General features: G+C 40.4%; 1 protein-coding gene across 1 annotated transcript in view; it reads right to left on the bottom strand.

Annotated features, from left to right (window-relative positions):
- Positions 1-8168: 8168 nt before the first annotated feature.
- MORC3 (MORC family CW-type zinc finger 3) overlaps positions 8169-25541 on the bottom strand; it is a 41340-nt gene continuing 23967 nt past the window's right edge. The window contains exons 10-17 of the mRNA XM_082624956.1: positions 21890-21994; positions 20830-20952; positions 20649-20723; positions 19683-19728; positions 17775-17941; positions 13567-14455; positions 11884-12038; positions 8169-8897 (exon numbers count right to left, since the gene is read on the bottom strand). Of these exons, the coding sequence (XP_082481082.1) occupies positions 8744-8897; positions 11884-12038; positions 13567-14455; positions 17775-17941; positions 19683-19728; positions 20649-20723; positions 20830-20952; positions 21890-21994 (1714 nt within the window). The 3' untranslated portion in view covers positions 8169-8743. The remainder of the gene's footprint in view (positions 8898-11883; positions 12039-13566; positions 14456-17774; positions 17942-19682; positions 19729-20648; positions 20724-20829; positions 20953-21889; positions 21995-25541) is intronic.

Genomic DNA, 25541 nt, shown 5'->3' with positions numbered 1-25541 from the left:
AGTAGTTGGTTTACAATGTTATGTTAGTTTCAGGTGTACAGCAAAGTGAATCAGTTATAGATATATCCACTTTTTAAGATTTTTCTCCCATATAGGCCATTACAGAGTATTGAATAGAGTTCCCTGTGCTATACAGTAGGTCCTTATTAGTTGGTTTTTTTAAAATTAATTTATTAATTATTTTTGGCTGTGTTGGGTCTTCGTTTCTGTGCGAGGGCTTTCTCTAGTTGCGGCAAGCGGGGGCCACTCTTCATCGCGGTACGCAGGCCTCTAACTATCGCGGCCTCTTGTTGCGGAGCATGGGCTCCAGACGCGCAGGCTCAGTAGTTGTGTCTCGTGGGCTCCAGACGCGCAGGCTCAGTAGTTGTGGTTCACAGGCCTAGTTGCTCCGCGGCATGTGGGATCTTCCCAGACCAGGGCTCGAACCCATATCCCCTGCATTGGCAAGCAGATTCTCAACCACTGCGCCACCAGGGAAGCCCAGTTATCTATTTTATATATAGTACTGTGCATATGTCACTCCCAATCTCCCAGTTTACCCCTCCCCCCAACCACTTTACCCCCTGGTAACCATGTTTGTTTTCTGCATTTGTATCTCTATTTCTGTTTTGCACATAAGTTCACTTGTACCCTTTTGTAGATTCCATATATAAGCAATATCATATGTTATGTCTCTCTGACTTACTTCACTCAGTACGACAATCTCTAGGTCCATCCATGTTGCTGCAAATGGCATTATTTCGTTCTTTTTTATGGCTGAGTAATATTCCACAGTATATATGTACATCTTCTTTATCCATTCCTCTGCTGATGGACATTTAGGTTGCTTCCATGTCCTGGCTATTGTTAACAGTGCTGCAATGAACAGTTTCTCTACTTCTGTATGCAATTGAAAATTCCTGTTATAGAGGGAATTCCCTGGCTGTCCAGTGGTTAGGACTCCAAGCTTCCACTGCTGGGGGTCCAGGTTCAATCCCCGGTCAGGAAACTAAGATCCCACAAGCCACCTGGCATGGCCAAAAAATTAAAAATAAATAAATAAATAAATAATCCCTTTATAGAGCTTAAAATATCTGATACTGAAAAAAATCAATTTAAGGACACAGTAAATTAGTGGGAAATGAGAAACTACTGGTTAAAGTGATGATGGTGAATATGGCGTATAATACTATTATCATATACTTTATGTAACATAAGTATATGTAAGTATTATAGTATGTAATGATTTTTATTATTGTCCTAGACCCCTGTAATTCTCTGCCCAGAAAAAGAGGTAACAGGTATAGTTAGTTATGTCAGACTGCGTCACTTCTCTGGCTGTCAGCTGGTTAGACAACTCACACTGTAAAGTCACACAGCAAGTTGGGAAGGGCGCTTTCTAGCATCTCAGCAGTCTGCATGAACACCACAGTTTGAGAGATACTCCACCAAGGGAATCGCAAAAACATGGGACAACTGCCTATCCAGAAAAAAGAAAATGAAAAGCCCACATCAAATTACTTCCAGTCAGCCCTGCTTCAGATCACAGTACAAACTTTCAAAACATAGGCCACACAGTTCAAAACACAGGCCAGTTTTCAACAGCATTTAACAGGAATGAGGAAGACTGATGACTCATGTACTTTGTGAATATAAAGCACCATTACACTTTGCTATGAAGATACAGCTGAATTCTGGATAATATTTACATAATTGAAGACACTCATAACCTAAATATTAGCCAAGTTGGGGTAAAAGTTCTTTTGAGTCTATTCTATATATCATTACCATAATAAGTCCTGACTGCTTTGCAAGAAATTAATACTGAACCTTGAGGTTAAACTTGTTTTACATGTTTGAAATAGGTAATTGTATTTACTCAGCCCATTCTTATTAGAATGCCTGTGTAGGAAATTTACTTGTGATTCACACCCCAGTTCTGTAATGGTTAATTCATTCTCTATGATCACACTCACCTAAAAACTTCATCTGCATTTGAATGGCTTGAATTTACCAAGACTTGTCTTCACGGGTCTTGACTTTCTCCCTAGAGTCCAGTATATGTAAATTAACTTCATGATCACAAAATTAATGCTAAAAAAGCAATGCATATTTTCCTCTATGCCAACTGGATGGATATTGATGGCGTTCTTTTTGTGAGCCGTGACCAATGTCCCAAAGACAAATACAGGGACTTCCCTGGTGGCGCATTGGTTAGGAATCCACCTGCCAACGCAGGGGATGCGGGTTCGAGCCCTGGTACGGGAAGATCCCACATGCCGCAGAGCAGCTAAGCCCGTGCGCCACAACTACTGAGCCTGTGCTCTAGAGCCAGCGAGCCACAACTACTGAAGCCCCAATGCCTAGAGCCCGTGCTCCGGAAAAAGAGAAGCCACTGCAATGAGAAGCCCGCGCACCGCAACGAAGTGTAGCCCCTGCTCACCGCAACTAGAGAAAGCCCGCGTGCAGCAATGAAGACCCAACACAGCCAAAAATAATAAAATAAATCTATAAAAAAACAAAAAGACAAACACAGTTGACCCTTGAACAACACGGGTTTGAACTGGATGGGTTCACTTATATGCAGATTTTTTTCAATATACTGGAAACTTGGGGGAGATTACGACAATTTAAATATGCAGATAAGGGCTTCCCTGGTGGTGCAGTGGTTAAGAATCCGCCTGCCAATGCAGGGGACACGGGTCTGAGCCCTGGTCTGGGAAGATCCCACATGCCGCGGAGCAACTAAGCCCACGCGCCACAACTACTGAGCCTGTGTTCTAGAGCCTGCGAGCCACAACTACTGAGCCCGCGAGCCACAACTACTGAGCCCGCGAGCCACAACTACTGAGCCCGCGAGCCACAACTACTGAAACCTGCGCACCTAGAGCCCGTGCTCTGCAACTGGAGAAGCCACCACAGTGAGAAACCATGCACGGGGCTTCCCTGGTGGCACAGTGGTTGAGAGTCCGCCTGCCAATGCAGGGGACACAGGTTCGTGCCCCGGTCCAGGAGGATCCCACATGCCGCAGAGTGGCTGGGCCCGTGAGCCATGGCCGCTGAGCCTGCGCGTCCGGAGCCTGTGCTCCGCAACGGGAGAGGCCACAGCAGTGAGAGGCCCGCGTACTGCAAAAAAAAAAAAAAAAAAAAAAAAAAGAAACCCATGCACAGCAACGAAGAGTAGCCCCTGCTCGCCACGACTAGAGAAAGACCACGTGCAGCAACGAAGACCCAATGCAGCCAAAAATAAATAAATAAATAATAATAAAAATAAATAAAAATGCAGACGAAGTGCATAACCTAGAAATATCTAAAAATTTAAGAAAAAGTTGGGGGGAGGGTTAAATTAGGTGATTGGCATCAACATATACACAGTGCTATATATAAAATGGATAACCAACAAGGACCTACTGTACAGCACAGGGAGCTATAGTAATATTTTGTAATAACGTATAAGTGAAAAGAGTCTGAAAAAATATATATATATAACTGAATCACTGTGCTGTACACCTGAAACATGATATTGTAAATCATTTACACTTCAAAATAAATATATAATAAAATGCACGATTTCATGTAATAAACAAACATAAGAAAAATTTAGGTATATCATGAATGCATAGAATATATGTAGATACTAGTCTATCCTTACATAGGTATAAGGTGAGTGATATTTAACATAAACTTAATGTAAGTTTCCTGTTTTATAACTTTGCTTTCAAAGAATTACATTACCATACAGTATGCTTCTCTCGTAACGGGAGAAACTGCATATCATCACAGGTAAGAGGTTTTTAAAAAAATGTAACGTTTCCAATACTGTATTAAGAATATAACTGTAGGGACTTCCCTGGTGGTCCAGTGGTAAAGAATCCACCTTGCAATGCAGGGGACATGGGTTCGATCCCTGGTCAGGGAACTAAGATCCTGCATGCCACAACTACTGAGCTCACGTGCCTCAACTAGAGCCTGCATGCTGCAAACTACAGAGCCCATGCACCACAACTACAGAAGAGAAAACCCACACACCACAGCTAGAGAGAAGCCCTCGTGCTGCAACGAAAGATCCCACAGGCCTCAGTGAAGATCCCACATGCTGCCACTAAGACCCGATGCAGCCAAAAATAAATAAAATAAATAAATAATAAATTAATCTATGAAAAAGAAACTATAGAAAAAAAGAATATAACTGTAATACTGTATGCCATAAAGATTTTATAACAAGCTTCCCTGGTGGCGCAGTGTTTAAGAATTCGCCTGCCAACGCAGGGGACACGAGTTTGAGCCCTGGTCTGGGAAGATCCCACATGGCGCGGAGCAACTAAGCCCACGTGCCACAACTACTGGGCCTGTGCACTAGAGCCCGTGAGCCACAAATTCTGAAGCCCGTATGCCTGGAGCTGGTGCTCCACAACAAGAGAAGCCACTGCAGAGAAGCCTGCACACCGCAACGAAGAGTAGCCCCTGCTCGCCGCAACTAGAGAAAGCCTGCATGCAGCAACGAAGAACCAACACAGCCAAAAAAAAATAAATTATAACGGGCTTCCCTGGTGGCGCAGTGGTTAATAATCCGCCTGCCAATGCAGGGAACATACGTTTGACTCCTGGTCCGCGAAGAACCCACATGCCGCGGAGCAACTAAGCCCGTGCGCCACAACTACTGAGCCTTCACTCTAGAGCCCGTGAGCCACAACTACAGAGCCCGCGTACCACAGCTACTGGAGCCTGTGTGCCTAGAGCCTGTGCTCCGCAACAAGAGAAGCCACCGCAGTGAGAAGCCTGCACACCGCAACCAAGATTAACTCCTGCTCACCACAACTAGGGAAAGCCCGCACACAGCAAAGAAGACCCAATGCAGCCAAAAATAAACTAAATTTTTAAAAATTTTATAACGATTAGTGTATAAGCTAGGCAACCGTGAAGCAACTGTATTGATTACACTAGGCTACCAAAAAGCAATCATATTCCTTGCTGCTTCTTCATTACCAGTGCATGAATCATTATACCTGTAAATAAATGAATTTCTTTTTCCTACTACCTTTTCATTTTCAATGGGTACACATAACATCTAGTGTTATCATTTAAGACAATACAGATGTACATACTGAGATGGTCCATCTTGTAAACAGATGACGAATTTGGTACTGTACTGTATTTTCCTTATGATTCTCTAACAATTTTTCTCTAGCTTACTTCATTCTAGGAATACAGCAAATGATACCTGTAACATAGACAAAACATGTTAATTGACTGTTCATTGTTGTAAGGCTTCCGGTCAACAGTTATTAGTAACTTTGGGGGAGTCAAAAGTTATACGTGGATTTTTTACTAAATGGGGGTCAGAGCCCACAGGCACCAAGTTGTTCAAGGGACAGCCGCATATAAAAAGACATGAATCCAGTGGGTCTCTCACTCCATTCCAATGAGTCTATGTGACACTGTGCAAAGTAAGACTGAACCAACTTCTGAAAGCTAGGAGTTGTCTGGGTAGTGTTTGTGGCCACATTAACAGGCATTTAGCTTTTTTAAAGCAATAAACCAAAGAACCCAACAGAAAAGAATAGGCAGAGACCATGACAGGGTACTCAGAAAAAGGAATTAAAATGGCCAATAAAGTATATGAAAACATGTTCAACCTGAGACAAAGCGCAAGCTTCCATTTTTCCACACATCAATAAGCTTGATGGAGATCGGAAAAAACACACTCATACATCTATTTTTCATAGTATGAATACTCGCAACCATTTTTGGATGGCGACATTTATTAAGATTAACACGGCATACACTTTGACCTATCAGTATTCACTACAAGGTATTTACATTCTGGATATACTTTAAAAAGTATGTGTGGTGTATATTTTCACAGCAGCAGCTTTTGTAGTAATATCAAAAGATGAGAAATAAATGAGGGCTGGGAGCATATTCATGTCATAAAATGCTACTAAGGCTGTTCAATATGGAAATGTTACCAATTACATGGTGTGATACCTGTGTAGATTTGATACAAATATATAATCAAATACAAAGATATAAAATTTAATATAAACTGAATGCATATATATATGAATGTGTGTATGTAGGCAGCTAATATTTTCTGGAAGGACATAAGAAAACACTTTTCACTTTATACCATTCTGTTGTATTTACATTTCTAACTTGGGCATCAACTCTGCTTCCCTCTCCCTGTCCTTGCTTACCGCAGTGAGAAAGTGGTCATGCAGATCCTGAGTTTGTTTGAGGAACCACTTGAGTTCAACACTTACAAATATTCATCACTGGAGGGTATATAGATCAGTAGCTCTCAGCTCTGACGGTGCACTGGGAGGCCTTAAAGAAAAGAAGCCTGACAGTTTGGTCCAACCCCCAAAACTCTTAATTAGTACGGGGTGCATCCTCACACTGGGATTCCTAAGAACTGCCCAAGTGATTCTAAAATGCAGCCAGTGAGTGGTAAGAACCATTAGTCCATATCACTTTAATTATTCTTCCATGACAAATAACGACCTCATGGGCTGTATGACAGCAGGAATCAAGTGTCTGAGACCATGGGCAGAGTCACCAGCACCTCCTGCCCACATTAGGAATTTGAGGCCCAAATAAAGGCCACATCCATATGCCACGCCTCTCCTGCTGTGTGAAAATTAGCTTTTACTGATTTTGTGGTCTTAGCTGAGGTCCTGTTTGTAGGGACTGTGGACTATTCTGGTTTACGTCCTCACACTGCTTTTAAGTTTTAAATAATTAGTTTAAGCCACACTATCCTCCCCCACACTAGCCTTTGAACAAATTTAACTTAACAAAAAAAGATAGGTATAGCTACCTCAATAGATGACATGAAAGCCCATGTACGTGCTTCTGTTAAATTTGCTAGCCACAAAGTCATATCTTGGCAATATTTACTTAAAGTGAATATTAGGTAAGTATTTCCAAAGAATCGATTTAGCAAGCAAGTTTCTCTAATTCGATGATTAACTTTGCCATTAAGCCAGTTAACAGCTATATAAAATATGTATTTTTGCAAGAATATAGCTGACCAAAAGGAAGGGAAAAATAGCAAATTCCAGAAATAAGTGCTACATAAATATTCACAAACTTAGACATGCTATACACAGCTGCTGTCATTTAGGCAAGGTTTCTTTAGATTAAATGACTTACACAAATAAAGTTTCTTTTTTGAGTGTAAAATGCACGCACACACTCTCAAGGTGAGCCCAGTCTTAGAGCCTTAATGGAAGTAAATATAACTTCTAAATTTTTAGAAATTGTATCTTCTAAATATAACTTCTAATAAATATCGTAAAATGAGCTCAACTTGAGGGTCTTAACAGACACAATCTTACTTTTCAAAATATAACTTGAATACAGAATTCCTTAAAAGTAGTATCTGAAGTGTGAGCCATCATATATATTTTTATTTTATTACAAGATATTTTAAAATTTGAGCAGATACAACTGTGACAGAAAACCAGCTTCATACCAAAAATACACTTTCAATTACTTTATCAAGCAAATAAAAATTTCATTTATTTGCTTCTTCTAGAAGTTAATGTACAGTAAAAATTTAATATTGTACATGACAGACATGTAATTAAGCATACAAAAGGAACATGTATTCAATGTTCAGAAACAAAAGTAAAAATAAATAGCAATGATAAAACTTTGAAAAAAATAATGCACATTTTAGTTGTGGAAAATATGATTCTTAATTATATATACAGTTATACTTAATAGAAAGCCATCTCTTTATAATTGCACAAAACACGGGACCAGTAAAGCATAATTTTTATGGCATGTAATACTATAATCCTAGGTTGTCTGTTGCTTAACTCCAGGATATAAAACACTTAGGTTTGTAATATAATAAAAGGTATGCAGTACTGGTTTGTAATATAATAAAAGGTATGCAGTACTGTTGGAGAAAGATTGTCTTCCTCAACTCATATTAACCTGTAGTAATCCTACAAAAGGCTGTACAGGAAATTTCACAAAAAGAAATATTAAACAATTATTGTGCCCACTCCATGCGGACTAAGCAGCCAAAACTGGGCTTCAGAGTAAATGTGGTGGGGCATTTAATATTTTTTATATTTTTATACTAAAAATCATTATTTTTTTCTGTAAAAACACTTTGTGTTTAATAACCATGATCGGCAATCTCAGCACACACACAAAAAACCTGGCAAAATGGATGGAGTTTCTGCTTACTTTATTTTCATGAATAAAATATTTCAGGAGATAAGAATTTATAGAAAAGAAACATTAATGCTCAATTACTTACAACTTATCGGGAGTGTTATTCCATTTTTAAAAACCCTGTTTTAAACTTCTCTGTAAGAAAATCAAAGGTAACGTTTCCATTTGTATTATGGCACAGCCCTCAAGTCAGAGAAAAATACACTTTGGGGAACCAGAAAAGACTGCACAAAGGTTAGGGGCAACCTGAAAACCTCTTGGTGAAAAACACTTGAGTCCTCTAGGGTAATAAAAAAATATGTGTGACTTAATTAAAAATATTTACATTTCAAAGCAGAATCATGAGTTAGCTATGTAGCTGCTCAATACCAATGATTCACAGGCATTTCAAAAGGTGTGATATAATGTGTCCACAATATTGTGTCCACACTTGAATGCATAGAATACAGAAAAGATTATGGTTCTTCAGTCCGTTACGTATCATATCTATAACAAAGTTGCTTAAATTTTGAAAGCTATACAACCAGAAAGACAGAGCAAATATTTTTTACTATCTCACATAAAATACACTTTAAGTACTACTGATTTCACTCATTTGCTCGACAACTTGTCCTAAGATCTCATCAACTACATCGACATCATAATTCACTTGCTGAAGATCGAGATCAGGTACAATCATGGCCAGGAGCTGTCCTACGTTAACTCGAAGAGATCGAAGTTTGAGGCTGCAAATACAAACATTACACCTATTAGACAAACATTATAACAATACGTTTAATATTCAGGTAGGCCTTATAATTTAAGGGAAACATTAAAATGGAATCTCTGTAGAATGATATACAAACTAAATGAAAAGCAAAACTTTCTCAAGAGAACTAGATTTAACAATTCATTTAACTTAATAATTCATAATTTAATAACGAAGTATAATATTTATCTGTTGGTATGTACAGTGTTTCAAAACACTAGCAGCTCTGTTTGGTTCCAACTATTACAATTTTAATTCGAGATTGGAGAAAAGATGAACTGGTAAAATACATAAATTACAAGATATTATTTACAATTGAAAATCTTGTTATCACCTGGAAAACAATAATGATACACTAGTGAGAACACTGGTCTAAGAATAAGAATGTATCGCTTTGAATTTCAGCTTCCTTTTTAGCATAGTGAATTGAATTGTTCCCTAAAACATGTTCTGAGATATCCATAGTAGTATAAAAGGAAAAAGAAATGGTCCCAGGGCTTCCCTGGTGGCACAGTGGTTGAGAGTCCGCCTGCCAATGCAGGGGACACAGGTTCGTGCCCCGGTCCGGGAAGATCCCGCATGCCGCGGAGCGGCTGGGCCCGTGAGCCATGGCCGCTGAGCCTGCGCGTCCGGAGCCTGTGCTCCGCAACGGGAGAGGCCACAACAGTGAGAGGCCCGCGTACCACACACACACAAAAAAGAAATGGTCCTGTGGTCAAATAAGCTTATACAACTTTGGGTTAAATAATGGTAAAAAGACTTTTTAAAATGCAGGATTTCTGGGACTTCCCTGGTGGCGCAGTGGATAGGACTCTGCACTCCCAATGCAGGGCGCCTGGGTTCAAACCCTGGTCAGGGAACTAGATCCCACATACATGCCACAGCTGGGAGTTCGCATGCCACAACTAAAGAGCCGGTGAGCTGTAACTGAGGAGCCCTGGAGCAGCAACTAAGGAGCCCACCTGCTGCAACAAAGACCCGGTGCAACCAAATAAATAAATATTAAAAAAAAAAAAAAAAAAAGACAATGCAGGATTTCTCTGAACCTATCACATGCTAAAGTTCACTAACTATCCGTTTTACTGTGCATTTATTATAAACACTGAGAAACCCTGGATTAAATGATCATTATCATTCCTTCCGTTTTCTATACTGTATCTATCTGAATATCCACATTCTAGACTTCAAATTTCTACAACTACACAGCAAGCAGCCTTTGTGTCGAAGGTTGAGACGCCCGGGTCAAGAGGATGTTACAGTTGTTTTTGTTCGGCCCCCTCCCCAAATATAAGAAGTCTACATTTAGTTTAGATACTGATCTTTCTAGGGTGGAAATCTCTGAAGGAGCGAGCTGCTCATCCTTGCGTTGACAACGCATAAAAGTGTGATTTTAAATGTGTTTTTTTGTGAGCTTATGTTAAGATTCCATTGGACCTTTGATAAAATTTTACATCATCCCCATACCAGCTGTTTTTTATCCAAGCTTTCCCACGCATCTTCAATCAGAGGCCCATTTCTATACAAAAAATAGAAAAAGACCAGTATGACCCTACAGCCATCTTTGACCTATCCTATCCTTTAAGTCTTTTGACTGTCCTGGCTAATTCCTCCTCTCTACAGGACACATCACAAATCCCTATTTTAGTACAACGAACAGGACTGAGAGAAATATTGTGAGCTGCATATGCAATTGTAAATATTCAAATAGCCACATTAAAAAGTAAAATGAAATAAATTTTAGTTACATATAAAATATCACTTCATCAAATAACAGAATATTGAGGCATTTTATTTATTTATTTACTTTTTCATACCAGGGCATCAAAATCCAGCATGTATTTTATACTTAAAGCACATCTCAATTTAGACTAGCTAGATTTCAAGTGTCAGTGGCCAAATGTGGCTATACTGTCTCGGAAAGCACAGGTCTAAAAGATGATCAGTTACTCAAAGTTTAGTGTGCAAGTGAATCATCTGGGAGATTGTTTAAAAGTTTCCAATTTAATAAACTGCACTGTGGTCCAAGGATCTGCATTTTTACAAGCACCACAGATGCCTATGGTTCCCATTTTCAGAAACACCAGCTGGGATTTTTTTTTTTCTGACTCCTTGCCCCCCCATGCTTATATGTACTCATCTATTCATTCTATTTCCATGAATAGATTTAACGAAATCCTTTAAAACCTTAAGCTAAAAAACTAAGTCATAATATAATTAATGTCAAGTAAGGATGGTAAATTATTTCTCAACGATAGTACATTTTAGGTATCAAGTTTTATCATATTAGCAGGAAGAGTCGAGTTACTTTTAATGACTATTTTTGTGTTTTTTTTTCCTCTCTTGAATGGTTATCAACAGACCACCAACACTGTCAGAACCCCAAGCCCATTTAATATCTTACTGAGAGAGGGTAATCTTTCATTTACTATTTTCTTATTTTCACAGAACGTCTTCCTAATTAATCACCTGTTATTAGGAATCACCTGTAATGGCAATTTTTAGTAATTTTGTGATTTCCTAAAAGTTAAACTTGGGGAAGGCATGTAGTAAAATGAGGTAGCAAACCATCAAGAAATAGTGCCAAGTACAGAAATTAAAGAAATCAAGGTGAAAAAGTAAGTTTCATGAAATGGACCCTTGTCTTCTAGTCATTGCCTAATTCAGCCCATCCTTCAATATCTGGCTCAATTTTCACTTTTTCCCAAAAAACATTCCAAACCACTCTGACCAATCAGAGCTTAATTCCTTTGAAATTCCTATTTCATTTAAGTTCACAAAATTGTTAGTTCCTTGAAGGGAAGAATGATGACATGTACTCCTTTTGTACCTCTGTCTATCAGAACGTTGGGATCACAGCAGCCAATAACTTCTTTTGCTAGAACAATCTGTTTGATGTGCACTAGCAAATAAGTATCATGCTAACCAGAACTGCAGCCCTAGCCAAATGCCTCATTTCATATTACCTTTCCCCATCAGTATAATTTACAGACTCCTCGATGTTACTTGACGTTGACACATCTCCAATTTGTCGACTTGTAGACTTTAATTGTTCGATTTCAGTTTTCAGTTCTTCACACTGCAAACGGATTTGTGATTTTTCCATTTCCAATAATTCAACCTGACAAAAAATTAATTAATTTTGTAACTGTACAATTTAAAAATACTAATGTCAAAGTGCAAATTTAAGCTAAGAAATGTACAAAATCCTCCTTGATGAAAATTACCATCAAAAAATTAGGACACCTCCCCGCTCCAAAAAGACAACCAACAGAACACACACAAAAAACAATAGCTTTCTATAAATAAAGCTTCATTTGTTTAGTTTCAGCTCTATATCTTTTTACATTAGAAGAATACAAAATGTTAATTAAAGCATGACTAAAAACAAATGGGGGCTTCCCTGGTGGCGCAGTGGTTGAAGAGTCCGCCTGCCGATGCAGGGGACACGGGTTTGTGCCCCGGTCCGGGAAGATCCCACCTGCCGCGGAGCGGCTGGGCCCGTGAGCCATGGCCGCTGAGCCTGCGCGTCCGGAGCCTGTGCTCCGCAACGGGAGAGGCCACAACAGTGAGAGGCCCGCGTACCGCAAAAACCAACAAAAAAAAACAAATGGGGCCTAAAAACCAAGATAAAAATGCCCAAATTATGTTGAGGTCATAGTGACTTTCATTTCTTGCACACTCACCAGCAATAACTTACAACAGAAAGCTTACATTGTTTATGTATTTTGTCATCTAGCTCCTGAGCCAACACAGCAAGCGGAATGTCTGAATGAGCAGTTATGTCAGCAGTATTTCCAGGAAGAAGGGGCAATTCGGTACCATACTGTCGTTTCCAAATGCCTTTTAGCAGGGAAACTCTCCTTTCCAATGCCATGTAAATATAATACGTAAAATAGTTTTCACAGGAGCTACCCAAATCTGAACTGAAGGGGGCTCCTCCTTCCTCAGTAAAAGAACCCCCAAATAAAGACTACATTTCCAAGGCATCCACTGGCCAGGTGACTAAGTCCTGACAGATGGCATATAAGCAGCTTTCAGAAACCCCACCCCTTCTCTTTCCTGTTGCCTGGAATGTAGATATATGTTGGCTGGACCTGAAGAGCCGTCTCAGACCACAAGTGCAGGCTGAGAAGCAAAGCAACGATGCAGAAGGAGCCTGTGTCCCTGACGACTGCGCAGCTGCTACTGTTACGTGGGGTTTTACGTCACCTTCAGAGGAAGCTAATCATAACTAATACACGGTACCTCTATAAAATGAGGTATTGTCATCTACCCTGTGTGGTTCTTTTCAGGCTTATTAATAACGGACGGAGAACTCCCGGCATGTTAGTAACTGAGCGTCTCAGTGGGAATGAGCGGGATGACCCCTCAGGGCACAGCAGTGTCCTGCGCACTGCAGGACATTTACCAGACCTGGTTCCCACCCATTCAATTCCAACAATGCCCATCCCTTCAAGACACCTAAGAACTGAAACTGCCCTACACATTTCCATATGCCCCCAGGAGGACCACTCCCAGTTGAGAACCAGTGGAGTCGGTAAATGGAAATATGATTAAGTGATTTATGCCCACCTAGCAACTGGCAGTCAAGCTTTAGATGCCCCTGGACTCCCACGACTCTCACTGTGCTGGATGACGTAACTTACCTCACTTTTATACTGGTCCCTCTCGATACTGCATTTGTCCAGCTGTCTAAATACATCGTCAAGCTGTACAACCATCTCATCCACTTCACTTTTACTCTCACTATTGGAACACTGACTGCATTCAGCCTTTACATGTTGCAAAGCACTACACTGTTTTTTCAGCCTTTCTATTTCTTCCAAAGCTTGCCGATACTGAGACACCATATGCTCTGGACTTTCAGCTTTACCGTTAATACTTTCAAGTAAAAATACAGCATCAGTTTCAGTAGACTGATGGCAAGTTTCCTTCTTCACGTATTTGTCATTCATTTCCAGTATCCTCTGCTGTAACACTTTGATTTGGTCAGTAAACACGTGGCACTGTCTTTTATAATTTTCTTTTTCTTGGGTGACAAGCAGCAGCTCATTTCTTAGTTCATTTAACTGGCAACCAGCATCACCAGCAGATTTATCAAAGATTTCCTGGGTTTCACGTGTCTTTCCTTCAGTTTCCACACAGGATGGCAGTATGGCTGTGTCATTTCTTACATCTATCTCATCTTCAATAGTTTCTTCCTTTTTAACGACTAAACTTGGTACTTCAGTCTGGGTGGCTGCAGTGGTTCCCTGATTGCACCTGGATGATGAGGTGTCTGTTGAACTAGTCTGGCCACACGGTTCATTATCACCCACAGGCTCCACCTGAACACCGCTTTGCTCCATGTGACTCTGTTGCAATTTCACTTCAATATCATCGTCCACTGCAGGCTTGGGAGTACTGTTTTCTTCTAAGATGATGACATCTTCATCATCATCAGCACCTTTATAAGAATTTTCAAATGCTGGATTACTCAATCTCCGATTCTTTGCATTCAAAATTGAGGAACGAGTAGAGAGTCTCCGTTTCAGGCTGGAAAAAAATTTATATATGAAATACAAGATTATAAAATGTAGATATGGAAAAAATAGACGACCTTGAAGTAATCTAACTATCTTGAAATTCTAAGAAATGCCCATGTTCATTTTTTTAAAAAATGATATATTACACAGTACTGCCCAATGATTTAATGAAGGAGAGACTATTTTCTCCTTTTACAGATAAGGAAACAACTACTGAGACCTCTTTTTAAAAGTACCACATCCTTATACTGCCAGATACCTCTTCATCTGACGTCTTCCGGCATTTCAATGTGACACGTCCGAACAGAATGCCACCAGCCACCCCAGGGCTGCTCTCTGAACTCCAGAGCTCAGTGAATGACACTGCCATACCCGTTTGCCCATCAGAATTTTTATCAACATTCAGTGATCAAAGGTGAACCACAAAGTAAACCAGCATGCCCTATCCTTTCATGGAAAACAATTTCCCCTGCATTAAAAATTGCCTCATTTTCTTCATCTGCTTAGTTTTCTGTGAATTTATCACCAATAGATTACTTTTTGCCCCACTTAGAGGGATATTTGTACTGATTTGCTATTTGGGCCTTATGTGTTAAGACCTCATTTCTCAAGAAGGATTTTCCCCTTTCTTAGGCTTACTCTCTCATATGGAGAGGGCATAATCTCCAATAAAATCTTGAGAAAGGGTACATACGACATAAAGAAATGTGAAATTTTGCATGGTGAAAATATGTTAATTCACCTCTCAAGTTCACTGCTGGCTTGGAAAATACAGACTTCCAGGTTGGGAATTACTTTCTCAAAACTTTAAAAGCATCAATCCACTGTTATCTACCATTCATTGTTCCTGCCATTCTGATTCCTGACCTTTTTTTTTTTTTTTTTTTTTTTTGCGGTACGCGGGCCTCTCACTGTTGTGGCCTCTCCCGTTGCGGAGCACAGGCTCCAGACGCGCAGGCTCAGCGGCCATGGCTCACGGGCCCAGCCGCTCCGCGGCATGTGGGATCTTCCCGGACCGGGGCACGAACCCGTGTCCCCTGCATCGGCAGGCGGACTCTCAACCACTGCGCCACCAGGGAAGCCCGTGATTCCTGACCTTTTGAATATAGCCTGTGTTTTTCCTCTCTGAGATATTTCTTACCCTTTCCAGCCACTATGCTGTGTATTTAGTGGCAATTAAGTCTTTCTTGTATTATTTCCCCCCTTTTGTTCTCTGATTTCCCACTCTGAAATGTCCTTACTCAGATGTCGGCCCCTCCAGTACATCGTCTCTTCTTTTTTCTATCTTCCAACCATTTATCTTTTCATTCTAGGAGATTTATCTGTTAAACATCTACCCACCTCTCAACAAATTTCACATGGTTTCTTATACTCCCTTTGTTTCAGTTTTGTACCTCTGGGGATCCTTGGCTATACTTCTGTTTCAGACTAGAAGCAGTAAGGTCTGGGAATGTGAAGGATGCTCAGGCTGTCATCATCTTCTAGAGCTTTTTCTCTTGGGAGCCCAGTGAGGGAAGGAAGGGAGGGGGATTTCTTCCACTCAGTATTCAAACTTTCCCTTACTTCTTGGCTTCCAAAACAGTGGCTCACCCACATCTTCAGCAGTAGAAACTGCTCCAGAAAATAAACTCCCTGCCTTTTGACAGAGGAAGAGAAGCAGCACTGCTGGACTCCGCAGGCTGGCAAGAGGTCTAGGGAACTACTCCTCCTTAAACTTTCATACAAGCTTCCTGTTCTCACCCCCATTTTCCACCTTCAGAAGTTCCCAATGCTTCCAAGTTCTGAGACTGTCTAGGGATCAATGGAGTTAAGCATTTAATTGGAAGTTGTCCTATTATTTTTCTTACCAGGCCAATTCCTATTTGTCTCTCTCAAGACTTAGTTTAGGTACACCTTTCCACAGACTTTGGCTCTATGAATTTAAGAATAAATACAGGCTTTAAAAATCAATGAAGGGGACTTCGCTGGTGGTCCAGTGGTAAAGAATCCTCCTTCCAATATAGGAATATAGGGGACGCAGCTTTGATCCCTGGTCGGGGAACTAAGATCCCACATGCCGCGGGGCAACTAAACCCACACACCAAAACTACTGAGCCCCAGTGCCTCAACTGGAGAGCCTGTGTGCTGCAAACTATAGAGCCCATGTGCTCTGGAGCCCACACCACAACAAAGAGAGAAAACCCACATGCCACAACTAGAGAGAAGCCCACGCACTGCAGCAAATAGCCCGCGTGCCGCAACTAAGACCCGACACAGCCAAAAATAAAATAAATATACTTTTTAAATTTAATGAAAAGTTTTACTCTATTCTCTTCTTCCATTTTGATGGCAGTCACGTCCGAAATTAAATTCCATTATCGCATCTGTAACATTACAAATTTTACTTTTTCTTACTTTGCCTGGAACCATCTTTATGTAGAAAAGCCAATATTATGGAGACCAGTTAAAAAAAAATTCACACATGTTCTCAGTTAAGTAGCAATCCAGCCACAAAATAAGACCTGAAAATGTAGGCTATAAACAGCAAACTCTTTCAAAACATGCCCTCCCTCATGTATATATGCGTGAAGACAATTTCTAATCTTTTCTGAATTTTCAAAAATCCTTTTAAGAATTTAACGAAGGCTACAAAACCTCTTGGAACGTCTGGCCTCGCTATTTCAGAGAGTCTTGTTTCAATGTTTCTCTTTCAATAACAAATATCAGATGGAGTCAGTCTAATGGACTAGTTCACTGGCGTCACACGCCTTTTCACCTGTGTCCATTCTATCCCCTTTGAATGGGCCACCGTACAGAGCACTTACTGCTTTCAGAATTTCAGGGACCAACCTAAGTACCAGCTCATCATACAGCCTTCCCGACCACTGCAGTCAAAAGAGCTGCCTGTCCAATTCGTGTATCACTCACACCTTTCTTCCTCTTCCTTCTCCATCCACTCATCCGAAGTGCACAGCACGTCACGGGCTATGCTAAGAATGTATGGGTCACACTTGACATTACAGTGTTGTACAGTTAATTGCTTCAGGTTTTTATTTACTCAGATCCTGATAATCTTAAAAGCAGGAATTTTCATACTATACAGAATTTCAAAGAGGTGACAATTTGATCTCCACAATAAAAACAATTAATATTCTTTTAATTGATTTAAACAGGTAACGTAAGTAGAGTGGGGTTAAGTTCAGACAATGAAAGCAAAGTAACTTGTCCTTAAGACTTTTCACATGCATATCAACTACACTTTCTTAGAAGCGTATTACTGCACTGAAGTGTCAAGTAAAGGCTGTTTAATATTCATTCCCCAAATGGAGAAACACATTTTAGCCACTGACCTGTTATTCTCAGGTTCAGACTGGGGTGAACCTCGATGATTATTTATCAGTCTCGTTGCATAAGTATTTGCCGCTTCTGAAAGATGTCCTCTTGGAACATTTTCCTTAGTGGGAGGAAAGCTTTGACTTGACAAAGGAGTTGTTGGAAACAAGAGTTCAGCAGGAATCTGTTGAAGGAAAAAAAACTGATCTTAAAGAAATTTTTAAAGTGTGTCATGTTCCAAACACAAGATATTCCTTCCCCTTTCCCCGTCCCAGAACGCGCTGAGAACTACCCTAACCGCATACACTGCTCTACCAGACCAGGGAGTGACAAACAACAGGCCAAAGAGCCAAATCCAGCCTGCAAGTGAGCTAGGAATGGTTTTACATTTTTAAAGGCATGAACAAAGCAACCAAACAACGAAAGAATATGCCACAGAGACTGTATATGGTCCACAAAGCCTAAAATATTTACTATCTGGCCTTTTACTGAAAGATCGGCTGACCTCGGACTATATAGAACGTATAGAGATATAATAAAAACTTATTTTTCTAAGAGAAAGAAATTGAGGATAAAGTCACAAAGACACTGCCTTTAAAAACCAAAGTAAGCCCACTATTCTTTTTCTCCCAGTTCTGTTCTCACCCTCAAGCCCTCAGCCTTTATACAAGAAAACATTTCAGTGTAATGATAAGCACACATACACAACTGCAGCAGACCACAACTTCTGATACAAGAAGTACAACTACCTATTTATATACTCAGAAAAAGCTCAACACCATTAAGCGTTAAGAAAGATATGGGGGTATGGAAGGACTTCCCTGGTGGCTCAGTGGTTAAGACTCCACGCTCCTGATGCAGGGCACCTGGGTTCAGGGAACCAGATCCCACATGCATGCTGCAACTAAGACTTCGCATGCCATAACTAAGGAGTTGGCAAGGCGCAACTAAGGAGCACACCTGCTGCAACTAAGACCTGGCCCAACCAAATAAATAAACCAAATAAAATATATATATTAAAAAAAAATAGGGGTATGGATTAAGAGATAGAAACTACTTTGTATAAAATAGATATGGGCTTCCCTGGTGGTGCAGTGGTTAAGAATCCGCCTGCCAATGCAGGGGACACGGGTTCAAGCCCTGGCCAGGGAAGATCCCACATGCCATGGAGCAACTAAGCCCGTGCACTACAACTACTGAGCCTGAGCTCTAGAGCCCTCGAGCCACAACTACTGAGCCCACGTGCTGCAACTACTGAAGCCCACGCACCTAGAGGCCATGCTCCGCAACAGAAGCCACTGCAATGAGAAGGCCACACTCCACAATGAAGAGTAGCCCCCGCTCACTGCAACTAGAGAAAGCCCGCGCACAACAACGAAGACCCAACACAGCCATAAATAAATAAACAAACAAACAAACAAATAAATGCAACAAGGACATATTGTACAGCACAGGAAATTACAGCCATTATTTTGTAATAACTTTATTGGAGTATTATCTGTAAGAATTCTGAATCACTATGTTGTACACCTGAAACTAATATAATATTGTAAATCAACTGTACACTATGGTTGAAGGGTCAACACTACAGCTTTGGTCCAGGTTAGTACTACCATGTGGCTCCCTGGGTCTTCCTATGAACTTTTCCTTGACTGTCTACCTAACAATAAGATTCTTAAAAGAATTTCTGCCTTTCCTCAGAAGATGCCCAACTGAATAATAAAATTGAGAAGTTTGAGTGAAGTTGTGGGTTAGAAGTCAGTATTGGGAAAGAGGGTAAGAAGGGGTCCAAGAAGAGAAGAGAAACGTGAACTGAATGAACAAGACTGCTTCAATTTGTTATGTAACTCCTGAGCTTAAAATTGAGTATTAAATTAATCACAACACAATACAAGACACAGCTATAAAATGGAAGGCCTAATTACCCGAGGGATTAGTTCCAGTTGTCTGATCCTGAATTTTTCCTTGTCTCTTAAAAAAAAAAAAAAAAAAAAGAGAGAGAGAAAAGAAAAATGTATTTAAATTTACTTACGATTTTTCAATTGTTTTCGAATGACATACTTCCATTTCACTACTAAGTAAGATAGGTACACTGAACTCTGCTTCAATTTCGTTATAATCAGTGGTCAGCACTCAGGCAGGCAAGTACTTTCCACCTCTTATCTCAGCAACACCCTAATGTCTCCCACTCCTGCTACTGGATTTATCTTTAAGAACAGTGCACTATAAATCAAAACCACCCAGAAGATCTTCATCAACTCAGCCTTCCGTGTGCAGTACACAAGCCTAACGTTCACCATGGTTCACTATCGTTCCCCAGCTTCTCTCTCCCACCTCTATTTTCCATTATCCCCATTCACATATTTACTGTACTTAAGCTGAACAAACCTTTGCTTCCTACCCAACAAATCCTACCTTTCCTTCAAGGCCTATTACAAAATTGTCCTTCATGAATTTTCCTGATCCATTTCCCCATCCCCAACCATAAGTAATTTCTCCTTATGGGCTTCCTCACAGGACTGGATCATGCCTTTTATGGGAGTCGTCAACTTCAAATTGGTAATACACACATCTCACTTTCCCCGTTAGACCTTGAGCTCATAAAGGGCAGTATTCACTTTTGATTCATGGATGTGTAGTCCAAAAGAACAAAACTATACTGTGTATTCCAAGTATCTTGTAGATAGGACAGCAATAAACAGCAGGTATCCACAGTATAAACTTTAAAAGCACTTGATGTTATGCACTCCACATCATATCTTTTTTTTTGGAGTCACAATCTTTTTTGGCTATACTGCTTTATCTTGGAGAAGTATCAACTAATGCTGCAGGCACACCACTGTTGATGATCTGGGTATTATCTTCCCACCATACAATAATGTAACACTCACTTCTTTTTGTAGGTTTTTTCATAAGTGGGATGCACCAAATCTTCATCTTCAGGTTCTTCTGGAACATCACAATTTCTAGTCAGAAAAATCACATGGGAATAACACGTCACCAGCGCCTGTTCATACATCTTGAACAGTACTTTCTGCCTTTCCAAAAAGGCTACTACCAACTATATGATACCTGAACTGTGGGTCAGGGTTATTGGAGCAATACCATTTTTCTGGAAGTTGATCTATCCCATCTGGTAATTTTCGCCACTTTAGACAGGAATCACATTGAACCCATGTCTGATCAGGACGTTTCCTGTAACAAAATAGCAACTAAATATTAGCATGGAAATATGGATCTAAGTACTTCACAAGACTTTCCACATCATTTCTACCACAAAATGCCCCTATTATTTAATTCTGTCCCTGAAAATTCCGGAACATTTGACAGTAAGTTAAGATTTTAAAAACAACAATTTTGGCTACTACTGAAGGTTAAAAGTGACAGACCAATTTAAACAAAGTGACTTAGTCTTGTTTAATAGCATACTATTACATTTTTTCTATAATAAAAACTAAAAAACTTAGAAAATACTACAAATGCCTTGCCCTGAAATTTATGTTAAGTTAGCGTCTGCAGTGTCAAATCTAATATACTTATTAGCACAATAAACCATTCAAAGTACAGAAAAGAGGCAAGTTGTATTACTGTAATTTAAGCAATTTTTATAACTGTATTACATTTTATCCTCTATTATAGCACATCTCTGAATAACTTAAATGTACATATTCTTTTAGTTTATAAAAGGCTTTCGAGTTGTGGGATTTATTTCTTACTATGGATTAGATTCAAAAGTTTATGAACACTGTAGAATCACCATGCCCTCCAATATCACATCTTGATATTATAGTCACTTATTATTATTATTATTTTTATTTATTTATTTATTTATTTATTTATGGCTGCATTGGGTCATCGTTGCTGTGCACAGGCTTTCTCTAGTTGTGTTGAATGGGGGTTACTCTTCGTTGCGGTGTGCAGGCTTCTCATTGCGGTGGGCTCTCTTGTGGTGGAGCATGGGCTCTAGAGCACAGGCTCAGCAGTTGTGCTGCACGAGCCCAGTTGCTCTGTGGCATGTGGGATCTTCCTGGGCCAGGGCTCGAACCCATGTCCCCTGCACTGGCAGGCGGATTCTTAACCACTGCGCCACCATGGAAGTCCCAGTCACTTATTATTTTTTAAATGTACTTACTGTATATCTTCAACCAGCAAAGTCAGAGGATATTCTGCATTCTTCTTCACTTTCATTTCATTCCAGTAATCATTGAGCTTATCTCCTAGTGCTGTTATTGTAAGCCTTAAAAAAAAGTAAATTATAAAATCAATTCAAGAAAAAAAAAGATAAAGATTAAATCTTTGACAAACAGTGAAAGCATAAACAACCTGGTACTGATCATGTGAACACGGGGGAGGGGCCTCCAAAAGGCACAGTTAAGAAACTTAAAGTAATGGCAATTTTCTCTAAGGATGTAGATAAGTTCATAGAACAGAGCCAGGACCATCTAGGAATAAGACGGACAATACTAACACTTTGGGTTCTCTGTTGAGGAAGTGTGTTGCAGACCAGCTACTGGGAGAACCACAGGCTTTCTGAATTTCACCTCAACCAACAAACTTACAAGCTTCAATGCAAACCAGAATGCAGCTGTTTGCTTTATATAAGTATGCAGCCATTACCAGCAAGTATAATTCAAAATAGCTCCTGTCCCACAATTAAGACTTTCACTTTTCCCACAATAAGGTGTCAGTAAAAAAGCAAATCAACAGGACCTACTGAGATAAACATGACTACGGCCACAATTGAATTATCACTTGTTAATGAGTTAAGTACCTACTGTGCCAGGAACTGTCTGCACACACAACATACAGTCAGTGTAACATCTTAAATTTAAAACAGACTTAATGTGATCCCTATCAAATTACCCATGATGTTTTCCACAGAACTGGAACAAATAATCCTAAAATTTATATGGACCCACAAAAGACCCAGAATTGCCAAAGCAATCCTGAAAAAAAAAAGCAAAAAGCTGGAAGCATAACCCTTCTGGACTTCAGAAAATACTACAAGCCTACAGCAATCAAAACAGTATGCTACTGGCACAAAAACAGACATATAGATCAATGGAACAGAACAGAGAGCCCAGAAATAAACTCACACACCTACAGTCAATTAATCTTTGACGAAGGAGGCAAGAATATACAATGGAGAAAAGACAGTCTCTTCAGCAAGTGGTGCTGGGAAAGCTAGACAGTCGCGTGTAAATCAATCAAGTTAAAACATTCCCTCACACCACACACAAAAATAAACTCAAAATGGCTTCAATACTTAAATATAAGACATGACACCATGAGACACCTAGAAGAGAACACAGGCAAAACACTGACATAAATCGTAGCAATGTTTTCTTAGGTCAGTCTCTCAAGGCAAGGGAAAAAAAAAAAAAAAGCAAAAATAAACAAATGGGATCTAATCAAACTCACAAGCTTTTGCACAGCAAAGAAAACGAAAAGACAACCTATGGAATGTGAGAAAATATTTGCAAAGGATACAACTGCCAAGGGTTTAATTTCCAAAATATACAAACAGCTCATACAACTCCATAACAAAAATACAACCCAATCAAAACTTGGGTAGAAGATCTAAATATACATTTTCCCAAAGAAGACATACAGATGGCCAACAGGTACATGAAAAGATACTCATCATCACTAATTATCAGAGAAATGCAAATCAAAACGACAATGAGGCATCACCTCACGCCGGTCAGAATGTCCATCATCAAAAAAGTCTACAAGGGCTTCCCTGGTGGCGTAGTGGTTGGGAGTCCGCCTGCCGATGCGGGGGACGCGGGTTCGTGCCCCGGCCCGGGAGGATCCCACATGCCGTGGAGCGGCTGGATCCGTGAGCCATGGCCGCTGAGCCTGCGCGTCCGGAGCCTGTGCTCCGCAGCGGTAGAGGCCACAACAGTGAGAGGCCCGCGTATCGCAAAAAAAAAAAAAAAAAAAAAAAGTCTACAAATAATAGGGCTTCCCTGGTGGCGCAGTGGTTGAGAGTCCGCCTGCCGATGCAGGGGACACGGGTTCGTGCCCCGGTCCAGGAAGATCCCACATGCCGCGGAGCGGCTGGGCCCGTGAGCCATGGCCGCTGAGCCTGTGCGTCCGGAGCCTGTGCTCCGCAACGGGAGAGGCCACAACAGTGACAGGCCCGCGTAGCGGAAAAAAAAAAAAAAAAAAAGTCTACAAATAATAAATGCTGGAGAGGGTGTGTAGAAGAGCAAACCCTCCTACACTGCTGCTGGGAATGTAAATTGGTGGAAGGACTGTGAAAAACAGTATGGAAGTTCCTTAAAAAACCAAAAATAGAGTTACCATATGATCCAGCAACACCACTCCTGGGCACATATCTGGAGAAACCTATAATTCATAAAGATAGGGCTTCCCTGGTGGCGCAGTGGTTAAGAATCCACCTGCCAATGCTGGGGACACGGGTTTGAGCCCTGGTCCGGGAAGATCCCACATGCCACTGAGCAACTAAGCCCATGCACCACAACGACTGAGCCCACATGCCACAACTACTGAAGCCTGCACGCCTAGAGCCCGTGCTCAGCAACAAGAGAAGCCACCACAGTGAGAAGCCCACGCACCACAACGAAGAGTAGCCCCCGCTCACCGCAACCAGAGAAAGCCTGCACACAGCAACAAAGACCCAACGCAGCCAAAGATAAATAAATAAAATAAATTAAAAAACAAAAAGATATATGCACCTGGGGCTTCCCTGACAGTCCAGTGGTTAAGACTCCATGTTCCCAATGTAGGGTGTATGCGTTCGATCTCTGGTCAGGGAACAAAGATCCCACATGCCACATGGCATGGCAAGGGGTGAGGGGGGAAAAACGATACATGCACCCCAATGTGCATCACTATTTACAACAGCCAAGACATGGAAGCAACCTAAATGTTCATCGAGAGAGTAATGGATAAAGAAGATGTGGTGTATACATCAATATATACAATGGAATACTACTCAGCCATAAAAAAGAATGACATAGTACCATCAGCAGCAACATGGATGGATTTAGAGATTATGATACTAAGTGAAGTAAGTCAGACAAAGACAAATATTATATATCACTTATATGTGGAACCTAAAAAATAGTACAAACAAACTTATTTACAAAACAGAAACAGACTCACAGACTTTAAAAACAAACTTAAGGTTACCAAAGGGGAAGGCGGGTGGGGAGGCATACATTGAGAGTATGGGATTAACAGATGCATACTACTATATATAAAATAAACAACAAGGATTTACTGTACAGCACAGGGAACTATTTCAATATCTTGTAATAAACTATGATGGAAAGGAATAAAAAAAGAATTATAGACATACATATATATGTATAACCAAATCACTGCTGTACACTTGAAACTAACATAATATTGTAAATCAACTGTACTTCAATAGAGTAAATAAAGCTTTTAAAAATTAAGACTCGGGCTTCCCTGGTGACGCAGTGGTTAAGAATCCACCTGCCAATGCAGGGAACATGGGTTCGAGCCCTGGGCAGGGAAGATCTCACATGCTGCGGAGCAACTAAGCCCGTGCGCCACAACTACTGAAGCCTGCATGCCTAGAGCCCGTGCTCCGCAACAAGAGAAGCCACCGCAATGAGAAGCCTGCGCACTGCAATGAAAAGTAGCCTCCGCTCACTGCATCTGGAAAAAGCCCACGCACAGCAACAAAGACCCAACGCAGCCAAAAAATACATCAATAAATTTAAACATTTTAAAAAATAAAAATCAAGACTTGAAATTCTGTACTGACAGGTTAATATTAGACATGT

Source organism: Mesoplodon mirus, assembly GCF_964341445.2.
Source record: "Mesoplodon mirus genome assembly, chromosome: 6".
Lineage (NCBI taxonomy): Eukaryota > Metazoa > Chordata > Mammalia > Artiodactyla > Ziphiidae > Mesoplodon > Mesoplodon mirus.
The sequence above is the reverse complement of the archived record's forward strand: the minus strand, read 5'-3'. Positions and strand labels throughout refer to the sequence as shown.